This window comes from Schistocerca serialis, chromosome 3 (genome assembly GCF_023864345.2).
Source record: "Schistocerca serialis cubense isolate TAMUIC-IGC-003099 chromosome 3, iqSchSeri2.2, whole genome shotgun sequence".
Classification (NCBI taxonomy): domain Eukaryota; kingdom Metazoa; phylum Arthropoda; class Insecta; order Orthoptera; family Acrididae; genus Schistocerca; species Schistocerca serialis.
This window is the reverse complement of record NC_064640.1, coordinates 539,271,300-539,284,550: the sequence shown is the minus strand read 5'-3', so window position 1 is coordinate 539,284,550 and position 13,251 is coordinate 539,271,300. Positions and strand designations below refer to the sequence as shown.

At 38.9% G+C, this 13,251-nt stretch overlaps 1 protein-coding gene across 1 annotated transcript in view; it reads right to left on the bottom strand.

Annotated features, from left to right (window-relative positions):
• Positions 1-13,251, bottom strand: part of LOC126470412 (zinc finger MYM-type protein 2-like) — a 444,979-nt gene that overhangs the window by 104,344 nt on the left and 327,384 nt on the right. The window contains exon 11 of the mRNA XM_050098266.1: positions 7,088-7,254. Coding sequence (XP_049954223.1) covers positions 7,088-7,254 — 167 coding nt within the window. The remainder of the gene's footprint in view (positions 1-7,087; positions 7,255-13,251) is intronic.

The window sequence follows — 13,251 nt, the reverse complement described above, 5'->3', positions numbered from 1 at the left end:
GGTCCCATACTGATGAGCAATACTCAAGAATCGGGCGAACAAGCGTTTTGTAAGCTACTTCTTTCGTCGATGAGTCACATTTTCTTAGAATTCTTCCTATGAATCTCAACCTGGCGCCTGCTTTTCCCACTATTTGTTTTATGTGATCATTCCACTTCAGATTGCTCCGGATAGTAACTCCTAAGTATTTTACGGTCGTTACCGCTTCCAATCATTTACCACCTATGGCATAATCGTACTGGAATGGATTTCTGCCCCTATGTATGCGCATTATATTACATTTATCTACGTTTAGGGAAAGCTGCCAGCTGTCGCACCATGCATTAATCCTCTGCAGGTCCTCCTGGAGTACGTACGAGTCTTCTGATGTTGCTACTTTCTTGTAGACAACCGTGTCATCTGCAAATAGCCTCACGGAGCTACCGATGTTGTCAACTAAGTCATTTATGTATATTGTAAACAATAAAGGTCCTATCACGCTTCCCTGCGGTACTCCCGAAATTACCTCTACATCTGCAGATTTTGAACCGTTAAGAATGACATGTTGTGTTCTTTCTTCTAGGAAATCCTGAATCCAATCACAAACCTGGTCCGATATTCCGTAAGCTCGTATTTTTTTCACTAAACGTAAGTGCGGAACCGTATCAAATGCCTTCCTGAAGTCCAGGAATACGGCATCAATCTGCTCGCCAGTGTCTACGGCACTGTGAATTTCTTGGACAAATAGGGCGAGCTGAGTTTCACATGATCTCTGTTTGCGGAATCCATGTTGGTTCTGATGAAGGAGATTTGTATTAACTAAGAACGTCATAATACGAGAACACAAAACATGTTCCATTATTCTACAACAGATTGACGTAAGCGAAATAGGCCTATAATTATTCGCATCTGATTTATGACCCTTCTTGAAAATGGGAACGACCTGCGCTTTCTTCCAGTCGCTAGGTACTTTACGTTCTTCCAGCGATCTACGATAAATTGCTGATAGAAAGGGGGCAAGTTCTTTAGCATAATCACTGTAGAATCTTAAGGGTATCTCGTCTGGTCCGGATGCTTTTCCGCTACTAAGTGATAGCAGTTGATTTTCAATTCCGATATCGTTTATTTCAATATTTTCCATTTTGGCGTCCGTGCGACGGCTGAAGTCAGGGACCGTGTTACGATTTTCCGCAGTGAAACAGTTTCGGAACACTGAATTCAGTATTTCTGCCTTTCTTCGGTCGTCCTCTGTTTCGGTGCCATCGTGGTCAACGAGTGACTGAATAGGGGATTTAGATCCGCTTACCGATTTTACATATGACCAAAACTTTTTAGGGTTCTTGTTTAGATTGTTTGCCAATGTTTTATGTTCGAATTCGTTGAATGCTTCTCTCATTGCTCTCTTTACGCTCTTTTTCGCTTCGTTCAGCTTTTCCTTATCAGCTATGATTCGACTACTCTTAAACCTATGATGAAGCTTTCTTTGTTTCCGTAGTACCTTTCGTACATGATTGTTATACCACGGTGGATCTTTCCCCTCGCTTTGGATCTTAGTCGGTACGAACTTATCTAAGGCGTACTGGACGATGTTTCTGAATTTTTTCCATTTTTGTTCCACATCCTCTTCCTCAGAAATGAACGTTTGATGGTGGTCACTCAGATATTCTGCGATTTGTGCCCTATCACTCTTGTTAAGCAAATATATTTTCCTTCCTTTCTTGGCATTTCTTATTACACTTGTAGTCATTGATGCAACCACTGACTTATGATCACTGATACCCTCTTCTACATTCACGGAGTCGAAAAGTTCCGGTCTATTTGTTGCTATGAGGTCTAAAACGTTAGCTTCACGAGTTGGTTCTCTAACTATCTGCTCGAAGTAATTCTCGGACAAGGCAGTCAGGATAATGTCACAAGAGTCTCTGTCCCTGGCTCCAGTTCTGATTGTGTGACTATCCCAGTCTATACCTGGTAGATTGAAGTCTCCCCCTATTACAATAGTATGATCACGAAACTTCTTCACGACGTTCTGCAGGTTCTCTCTGAGGCGCTCAACTACTACGGTTGCTGATGCAGGTGGTCTATAGAAGCATCCGACTATCATATCTGACCCACCTTTGATACTTAACTTAACCCAGATTATTTCACATTCGCATTCGCTAATAACTTCACTGGACATTATTGAATTCTTTACTGCTATAAATACTCCTCCACCATTGGCGTTTATCCTATCCTTGCGGTATATATTCCATTCTGTGTCTAGGATTTCGTTACTGTTCACTTCCGGTTTTAAACAACTTTCCGTTCCTAATACTATATGCGCACTATTTCCTTCAATAAGAGATACTAATTCAGGAACCTTGCCCTGGATACTCCTGCAGTTTACTAATATTACGTTGACTTTTCCTGTTTTTGGTCTCTGAGGACGGACGTGCTTTATCATCGATGATAATGTCCTCTCTGGTAAGCCGTCAGGTATTTTATCGTTTCGCCCAAGGGGGGGTCCCTCTAACCTAAAAAACCCCCGTGTGCACGCCACACGTACTCTGCTACCCTTGTAGCTGCTTCCGGTGTGTAGTGCACGCCTGACCTGTCTAGGGGGGCCCTACAGTTCTCCACCCAATAACGGAGGTCGATGAATTTGCAACCATTATAGTCGCAGAGTCGTCTGAGCCTCTGGTTTAGACCCTCCACACGGCTCCAAACCAGAGGACCGCGATCGACTCTGGGCACTATGCTGCAGATATTAAGCTCAGCTTGCACTCCGCGTGCGATGCTGGTTGTCTTCACCAAATCAGCCAGCCGCCGGAAGGAACCAAGGATGGCCTCAGAACCCAAGCGGCAGGCGTCATTCGTTCCGACATGTGCTACTATCTGCAGCCGGTCACACCCAGTGCGTTCAATAGCTGCCGGAAGGGCCTGCTCCACATTACGGACGAGACCCCCCGGCAAGCACACCGAGCGCACACTGGCATTCTTCCCCGACCTACCCGCTATTTTCCTAAGGGGCTCCATAACCCGCCTAACGTTGGAGCTCCCTATAACTAATAGGCCCGCCCTCTGTGACTGTCGGGACCTTGCCGGAGAATGGGCCACTGGCCCAACAGGCGAGGCATCCTGTGGTGGCTCGGAAACGATGTCATCACCACTAGGAAGCACCCCGTACCTGTTGGAAAGGGGTAAGGCAGCTGCCACGCGGCCAGATCCCACCTTCGCCTTTCGGCCAGGCACGCGCGAGCCCACCACTGTCCGCCATTCACCCTGGAGTGATGGCTGACCGGTAAGATGCTCACTGCCGGAAGACGCAGCGACATCAGGGGTTCCATGCGATTCCAAGGCCACCGAAGTAGGCATAGGTCTCACCACAGTTGCCCCAACGCCACTACGAGCCGACGCCTGCGCCTCGAGCTCGATGAGCCTAACAGACAAAGCCTCCACCTGCCCCCGAAGAGTGGCCAATTCTCCTTGCGTCCGCTCACAACAACCACAGTCCCTACACATGACTATGTTTACCCTACAAGCGAACGGTGTACTCGCCTTATTAGCAGCAGGAAATCGAAGTGCTCTCTCACTGACGGTCTAACCGACACTGAGCTGTTCTAACCAAACAAACAAAAGCCTGTACGATACGAGGGTCGATAGCAACGGCGATACTGTACACTACACTGTTATTAAAATAAACGGTTGTGTCTAGTAGGCACTCAAACACGCAAGAAATTACAAAAATAAAATAGTAACTACCCAGATAATTGAAAATAAGTTGTACCTGTTTGAAGCTCGCAAAAATGTGTAACAAGCGAACGGTGTACTCGCCTTATTAGCAGCAGGAAATCGAAGTGCTCGCTCACTGACGGTCTAACCGACACTGAGCTGTTCTAACCAAACAAACAAAAGCCTGTACGATACGAGGGTCGATAGCAACGGCGATACTGTACACTACACTGTTATTAAAATAAACGGTTGTGTCTAGTAGGCACTCAAACACGCAAGAAATTACAAAAATAAAATAGTAACTACCCAGATAACTGAAAATAAGTTGTACCTGTTTGAAGCTCGCAAAAATGTGTAACAAGCGAACGGTGTACTCGCCTTATTAGCAGCAGGAAATCGAAGTGCTCGCTCACTGACGGTCTGTCCAGGGTGTTGTGACAAGTGTGACTTATGTGAATGACATCCTGGGGCCTGTAGCCATACCCTTTCTGCACAACACCCCAGACAACATTTTTCAGCAAGACAATGCACGACCATATGTTGCTGCATGAACACGTGCCTTCTTGGTGTCACAGGATGTCAGCCTTTCACCCTGGCTCGCCAGATCACTAGACTTGTCAGCAATCAAAAATTTGTGGAGTATGGTGAAACATCAGGTGCAGTGCTGTGACCCAATGCCAACCACCACAGATGAACTTTGGAACCAGGTGAATGCAGCATGGATGGCTACACCACAGTAAGGCATACACGCCTTTCACACATTGATGCCATCATGTATGAAACATGTTATCGGGGACCATTTGGACCCTGTGTCTATTAGGCAACAGCACACATGCTGAACCATGGACATCCTATCTATGGTCGTTCAAGGGTTTTTGTTTTCTTCTGAACATGAGTGTATCTTCCCTATATAGTACTGTGAATGGGGTATTTTGGAGGGTGGGAAAGTTATTCAGAGTATATCTGCTGAGAAAATTGAGTGGAGGAGGCACATTGCCTTACGAGTGTAAGTGAGAGGGCAGTTTAAAGATGGATGGGGAAGGGGGCAGAGAAAGAGATAGGTATAGTACTGGGGGTAGTTAAAGTTATGTAATTAATTTTTTGTTTGCAGATACATGTCTCCAATCATGGTACACAATGAAATCTACATGCCACAGTACTATAGCATGACACTATAAAAACCAAAACGACATGGCACAACTGCTTAATCAAGTGGAGATGGGCTGAACCACTTTGCTTTGGTTCTACTGGTAATGTGCTACGGTACTGTGGCATTGAGATTTCAATGTTAACCATGACTGCAGACAATTATCTACCAACAAACAAACAAAATAATCATATAACTTAATTTTTTTGGTTATAATTAAAATGTTGTGGCTACCACTTTGACAAAGATTATATGATGTTGTGGCCACCAGAGCCGTGAGGTTAAAAGATGTATTTCCCCTTAACATGGTTGAAGAGAAGCTGGTGTTGGCAGCAAAGAAAGAGGTGAGACACTGTGTTATCCATATGACGGGTGTAAAGTAGCATCTGAAGATGACCATGCTGTGCGGGGTAGTGTGCTGTATAACTAGATGGTCAAATGTGCCCTTGACCATACAATTTAATGATCCTTTGCCCCTTCTTCCAACAGAAACAATATTTTCCCGCCACCTTACTTATGTTACATTTTACACTCCTCTTCACTGTTTTCTCAGATGTGTCTTCTTGCTACAGAGGAGTTTCATTGTTCAATTCTTTTTATGTGTTTGTTTAATTTTTTTCAGACACAAACTCAAAGATGTCAAATAAAGCTGATATAACAGATAACACAGAAAAAGCAAACAGCATTCAGGTCACAAACCATTCACTACATACCTTGTTTAGTCTAATAATTATTACACCCGCAAGTCAAAGGAGGGATATATACGAGCACCAAAGCTACACCAGTTTGCAAAAATCCTGTACCTAGATGCAATGCAGTAAGACATATCAGCACATGGAAAGTGATTTAGAAGGATAACCATTTTCTGAATTTCGGAACAACTATTCAATATTTTGTGGTTAAATTACTAAAAATTTAGTAATTAAATGCACAACTCAGAAAACTCAAACTGATACAGAATACAAGAGAACTTGCAGAAATACAAAACACAGTTACATGAGATGGACAAAAGTTGGGATGAGCACAAAAAAGTTCTTAAAGGCTGTTTGATTCAGCTTTAGTCACACTCCACTGATTTCTGTGCTTTGAACTGAAAATGATAAATCCTGCAAACATGGAATATACAGTTGAATACTTACTTTGACCATCACAGATTATTGCAGGTCACAAATGATGTCAATCAAGAATAGACTTAAGTTTTCGAAGAACTCATTTGCAAATATATGTGTAAGGATAACTATTCAATACATAAGAGAATGCAGTAAGACATATAAATAAGCACTATTTTTAACACAGTAACTCATCTTTTTAAACCCCACCCCCAAACTTCTCTTGTATCAATGCCTTTAGAGACTGGTTAATAGTAAGCCTTTTAGCTCAGTAACAACATGGGCCTGAACAGTGTCACTTTCAAGACATTTATGCAGAATGGTCTGTTGAATTTCCCATGTCCTAACATGATAATATTAGCTTTCTTTTATTACTCTTTGTGATTCAAAGAAACAATCTGCTCTATTGTCCTCTAGCACTTGCCATGCCAACACGTAGTTTCTCACCACTTTTGTCTGGCCTCACTTGCCCTGTTTTGCATGGCAGCTCACACTGTCTGTCTATCTGCTACAGCCACAGTGCTGCAGTATACAGTTACTGATGGAATACTAATTGTTCTGTGTATTATGTTGTCTGTGTTATGACATATCATTAAATTGAATATCGCCCTAGACTATTTTGCAAATCCTCCATCGAATGGCTACATTCAATTCCACAGTTACTTCTTGTTCATGTGCCTTCATACTACTCAACATTTCCCCTACATACTGCACTGGTTATCTTTATTCATGCCAGTGTTTCTGGAGGATAATATTTATCATTTTGTATCTCTTACAACAAACATCAACTGTCCACAAGAAAAAAAAAAAAAAAAAAAAAAAAAAAAGGAGAATGATTGTTCTATCATTACTTGACCAAGACAAATAAATGTGCTTGAAACACAACTGTATTCACAGATGAAAAGGAGTTCACTGTAGATATGTTACACTAATGGCAGTTGTGAAAAGCAACAGAATAACTATATATTTAATTACTGTGTACACAGACCACTACATAAGAAGTTTATGCATTCTTCAATATAATGGAGCATGGCAATGCTGTGTTGCTAAATTTCGCATGCTGAAAATGCAATGTTTCACTACAATTGCATTTTTATGATCATATTATCCAAATAAATAGTTGATGGTAGTAGCATATTACCTGTTGGGATAGGAGTACTAGCTGTCAATGTCTCACCAGTGGAATTTTTGTACTGCTCTTGAAACTTCATGACACAAGCATAGCTGCAGAAATTACGAATAGATGAATCTGACATGGCCAAGTGATACTGCATTCGCGTGAACACTGAACACATGTCACACAACATCCTGTTGACAAATATATCAACTAATGACACTTCAATCATTACAACAATACCTACTACATATACATTGAGTTGAACAGAACAGTATTGACATATGTAGGTGGAGAATGAGTGGGGAAGGTGAGATCTATAACAACAAACAAGGGATATCAAGCATAGTAGGCTTAGGTGGAAGCAAGGTGAGGTAACAGTAGTACAGGTATTGTTTAGGAGAAGCATTAAGAAGTAACACTGCAAGACTGCAAATCCATATTATGTTATGTAAATTTATGGTAACAGGTTCTTCCATCGGTTCTTAGTAAAACAACATAATAATAAATTAAAACCACTATATTGCATATGTTCTACAGGATTAATTTATTGAGGGTAACCTGGTTTTGGCTTACAAGGCCATCATCAGAGTTTAACTGCCTATCACCACCAAAGAAGTCACAATATTCGTAAAAAAAAACAACATTGGAAAATATCTTACTCATCTAGAATAAGGCGCGCACACACACACACACACACACACACACACACACACACACACACACACACACAGTACATGTCAACTTTAACAGTGCAGTAGTTATGCAATTTAAAAGGTAAAAAGTTGTACAATAAATAAATATAAAGGAAGCAAACAAGGAAGCACACACACACACACACACACACACACACACACACACACACACACACAAACACACACACAGTACATGTCAACTTTAACAGTGCAGTAGTTATGCAATTTAAAAGGTAAAAAGTTGTACAATAAATAAATATAAAGGAAGCAAACAAGAAAAAAACATTAACACTAAACTCTAAAACAGTGCCTACATAATTGTTTACATTATAAACAAACCCAATAAAATAAAATAAAATTAGTACTTGACAATGCTGCTTCAAGAGGTATTACACTTGGAAAGTGATACAGAAACAAATTAAAAGAAAGAATTAACAATCCTAAAAACAGCACATATGGAGTACATAGCAATCAGAAGAAAATAAAATGAAATGAATAAATACAGGGAAACAGAGCAATATGAAGGAACAGATAGTGTGGGAAGTGATGAAAAAGTGAAAGGGGAAGTATTAAGCTGTATTTGGTCATTTAAGATTAAATCATGACTGTGAGCTAGAATTTTGTTGATTCCCAGGGCTTCAAACATATTGAGTCTTTGGCCTTTGTTTGCAAAGTGAAGGAAATGGGACTGTGGCTGGTAGTTGTAGCCCTCACTCAGTACATGCTCAGAAAATGTGGAGTCTTAATCCTGCAACCTCGAGCTGTGTTCGTGTTCAGCCAGTCTAGCTGCATGTCTCTGCCTGACTGACCAATATAAAACTTACCACAATCAGGACAAGTAATTTTGTATACCCCCTTGTTGGACAAAGGCCAACAACTATCTGTTGGCAGCCCTGGAAATTAATGAACATCTAGCCCACAGTCCTGATTAGTCTTCTCAACTTCACATAATACTCTCAGTTTTCCATTATTTCCCATACTATCTCTTATTTCATATTGCTCCATTTTTCTATATTTATTCATTTCTTTTTTTGTGAGTAAATGAGTATGTACTCCATATATTCTGTTGTTATGACTTAATTCTTTGTTTTAATTAGTATCTGCATGAATTTTCATGTGTAATACATCTTTAAGTACTATTGTGAAGTACTAATTTTGCTTTACCTTATTTTATTGGGTTTGTTTATAATGTAGTGTTATATAATCACAGTTTTCAAGTTGAGTGTCTATGTTTTTCCCATTTGCTCTCTTTTATTTATTTATTATCTTTTAAACTGCATTACCACCACACTGTCAAAGATGACATTTACTGTATGTTTGTGCTCAATCCAGATGAGTAACATCTTTTCCAATGCCATTTGCAAATATTATAACTTCTTTGGCGATGACAATCAGTCAAAGGCTGATGATGGACTTTTAAGCTGAAAACAAGTTAACCTGAATAAATTAATCCTGTAGAACATATGCAGTATAGCACTTTTCATTTATTATGCAAGCTAGAGTACAATTTATGACTTGAACTTCAAAACAAAAATGGCAGTCAATAAATAAAACAGAACTGGATGAATGTTAAATGGAATGTGTTACTCAAATTAGCCTACACACCATCTCCTAAAATTGTCTCAAAATGGCATGGGCTTGGTTTTGAAATGGAGAAAGATCTAAAAAAATGTAATGTCATTCATGATCAATGAGCTGAATGAAGTCTGTTGTTATGAATTTATATTATTTATAGCTGCTGAAATCATGGACATGTTTCAAACATTATCTTAATGAACACTGTTCACTTGTTAAAATCATCTGACAGGACATCACTAATTTGAAATTCAGAATAATTGGGATAAACTGGAGCAAAGAAAGATAGGAGGAGGAAAAATCTGGAATACACTCACAGATGTATGAATCTGCCAAAGTATAACTGAATAACTATAACCTAGCAGCTCTTTACTGTAGACATTCTTTAGATAAGAGTGGAGCGGTGATTTTCTTTAAGAACAAAATAGCTTATAGGTCTTTAGACTTGAGTGAATACCGTATTGATCAACATTGTGAGGTTTGTGGAGTTGTAATCTGTACTGATTTCTCTGAAATGACTGTCCTTTCATTTTATAGGGCTCATGCAGGCAAAACCCGTATTTAGAATCTCTGTTAATTCATCTCTTTGCAAAAACAAAAGCTATTATAATTGTAGGTGATTTTAATGTTGACTTTCTTACAGATAACATGGGAAGAAATGATTTATCACATTTAATGAACTCTTTTAACTTAACAGCACTGGTGGATTTTCCCACTAGAGTCACAGCTAATTCTACAAGTCGAATTGACAACATCTTCTTAAACGGCAGTAGAATTCTAAACATAACTGTAAAACGTATATTGAATGGGCTCTCAGACCATGATGGTCAACTACTTTCAATTGATAGTGTTAGCCCTCTTTGTAAGAACAACTCCTGCAGTAGAACTTTCAGAGTAATTAACACATAGTCTATCAATAGCTTCTGTAATACCCTACAAAAAGTAGACTGGGACCAGATTGAGCTCTTTGACATTGTTAATGACAAGTACAATGCTTTTCTAAATGAATTTATCTGCCTATTCGAAGCGGCCTTTCCTAGAAGGACTGTCAAATCCAAACGCGAAACCTACTCTAATAAAAACTGGCTAATACTGGGCATTAAAACGTCTTGCAGAAGGAAAGGGAATCTGTATGCCTCACTCAAATCCAGTTATAGTGTAGAAAAGGAAAAAACATTACAAACTATACTGCTCTATCCTTAAAAAAGTGCTAAGAAGGGCAAAGAGTATTTCTATAAAAGCAGAAATTTATGTCTCTAACAAAAAAATTAAAACCATATGGGGCATAATAAAAAGGGAAACAGGGAAAATCCCTGCTGCAGAAAACACAATAGAAATTAAAACAAATGATACCATTCATGACAATGTTGAAATAATCAATGAAATTTTTAACAACCACTTTCTAGCATCAGCAGTACAAACTGGAAAATCATATTCTGTAAATGAAGCCATGTGATCCCTTCAAAAAGCTATTAATAAAAAAACCAAGCAGATTTAAGTGTCTCCTGTCACAGTACATGAAACTGAGAATATAATTAGAGAGATGAAGAGCAAGAATTCTGTTGGCATAGATGGGATCTCTTCAAAATTACTGAAGGAGTGCTATAAGTCGATAAGCAAAATACTGTGCCACATATTCAATGAATCCATCCAGCACGGGATTGTTCCTGAGAGACTAAAGTTTGCTATTGTCAAACCTCTCTCTAAAAAAGGCAATAAAGCAGACTTTACCAACTATCGGCCTATCTCCCTTTCAACAACTTTCTCTAAATTCTAGAGAAATTGGTTCAGAAAAGACTTCTTGAACAGCTCAAGCATTATAAGATATTAAACAGTAGTCAGTTCAGATTTCAACAGGGTGTATCAACAGAACAAACTATTTTTTCCTTCACTCATCAAATCTTAGAGTCTTTTAATAATAAATTTTCACCTGTTGGTATCTTCTGTGACCTTTCTAAGGCCTTTGATAGTGTTAATCATGAAATCCTCTTAGCAAAGGCTGAATATTATGGTATAAGTGGCTCAGTTGACTCATGGATTAAATCCTACCTAGCTGGAAGTAAGCAGAAGGTCATGTTGAACGACTCTGAGGGGTACTCTGTGTCATCTAGCTGGGGCTCTATTGGCTGTGGTGTTCCTCAGGGCTCTGTACTTGGCCCCCTTCTCTTCCTCATCTTTATCAATGACCTTCCCCTGCGTACTAGATTTAAAACTCACTTTACTCTTTTTGCTGATGATACCTCTATCCTTATCAACAAAACTCCCAACCTCAGTCTTGAAGAATCAGCCAATATTGTCTTTAGTGATGTATGTAATTGGTTTGTAAATAATGGGTTATCACTAAATGTTAACAAGACCCAGTTTGTACATTTCCAAGTAAGGAAAAAAGTTGAGGATCAATTAAGTATTACATTGAATGGTACTGCGTTACTACAAGTTGAGTCAACCAAGTTTCTGGGTGTACGCATTGACAACAGTCTAAAATGGTCTGAACATATTTTGCACCTCCACATAAAACTCAGCTCAGCAACATTCGCTGTTCATATTATTTCCACTGTATGTGACCGAGACACCACAAAAGCTGCTTATTTTAGTTATTTCCATGCTCTATTGCTGTATGGCATAGTTTTCTGGGGTAATCAGCCACTATCCAAAAAAATATTCATTGCCCAAAAGAGAGTTATTAGGATAATGAGCAGAGTCCAGCCTAGACATTCTTGTAGGAACCTTTTCAGAAAATTAGGGACACTGACAACTGTATGCCAATATATCTACTCCCTGTTATGTTTCATTGTAAAAATGGACAATCGTACAAAACCAATGATTCATACCATACCCACAATACCAGGAGGAAGATGGACCTCCACTATGAATCAAAAAAACCTTACTATTGTACAAAAAGGAGTCCATTACATGAGCTGCAAGGTGTTCAATGCTCTCCCACCATCACTGAAATTACTTATCCATGAGCTTCCCAAATTTAAACAACAGCTCAAACAGTATTTACTAGATAATTTCTTCTATTCGGTAGAAGAATATTTCAGTAGAGTTAACTGTAATTGATTTTTTCATTTACTAACTTGATGTGCTAGTGTGCATTACGATACTCACAATCACTGTTAACATTACTGTGTCTTTCATTTAGCTATTAAGATCTACCATTTTTTAATGGAATTTTTTCTATACCTATTAACGTGTATTATGTCTTATACCAGATATCCTCTTGCAAGAGGTACATTTATGTATTCCTTTTGTTTTATTTGTAATAATTCTGACACATCCTACAGCCATGCAAATGTCTCGCAGTATTGGATTTATGGGATATAAATAAATAAATAAATAAATCTCCAAATCTTACTGCAGGTTTTCTCAAGGAAGTGATGGATGCAAATAACCCTGATGTATGGTTACCAACAGTGCAGACAGGTTACTGATGGTGGGATATTATCTCCTGAATCCTCCATGGAAATAAAAAAGGAGTCATCTAGATTCTACACTCAACAGGTGGTGATGATTCATTATGTTCCTTGCTAAATATACTGAAAATGATTTCCTTAAGATTCCTAGAGAATTATATTAGACTAAATTAGTACTTGTTCCATAGATCATGAATACGACACTTTGTAATGATGTGGAATGTGTCAGGTTAATGAAAGGTGTCTATACAAGATATTACATTACACAAAATATTACATGACACTTAATTTTTTTTGTGGTGGGTGGGGAAATTACCCACTTACTATATCCAAAAATTCATCTAATTAGTAGAAGGAGTTGCCATTCAGAAATTCTTTTAATTTCTTTTTAAATGCTATATGGCTATCTGTCAGACTTTTGATGTTATTAGGTAAGTAACCAAAGACTTTTGTGGCAGCATAATTTACCCCCTTCGGCGCCAAAGTTAGATTTAACCTTGAGTAG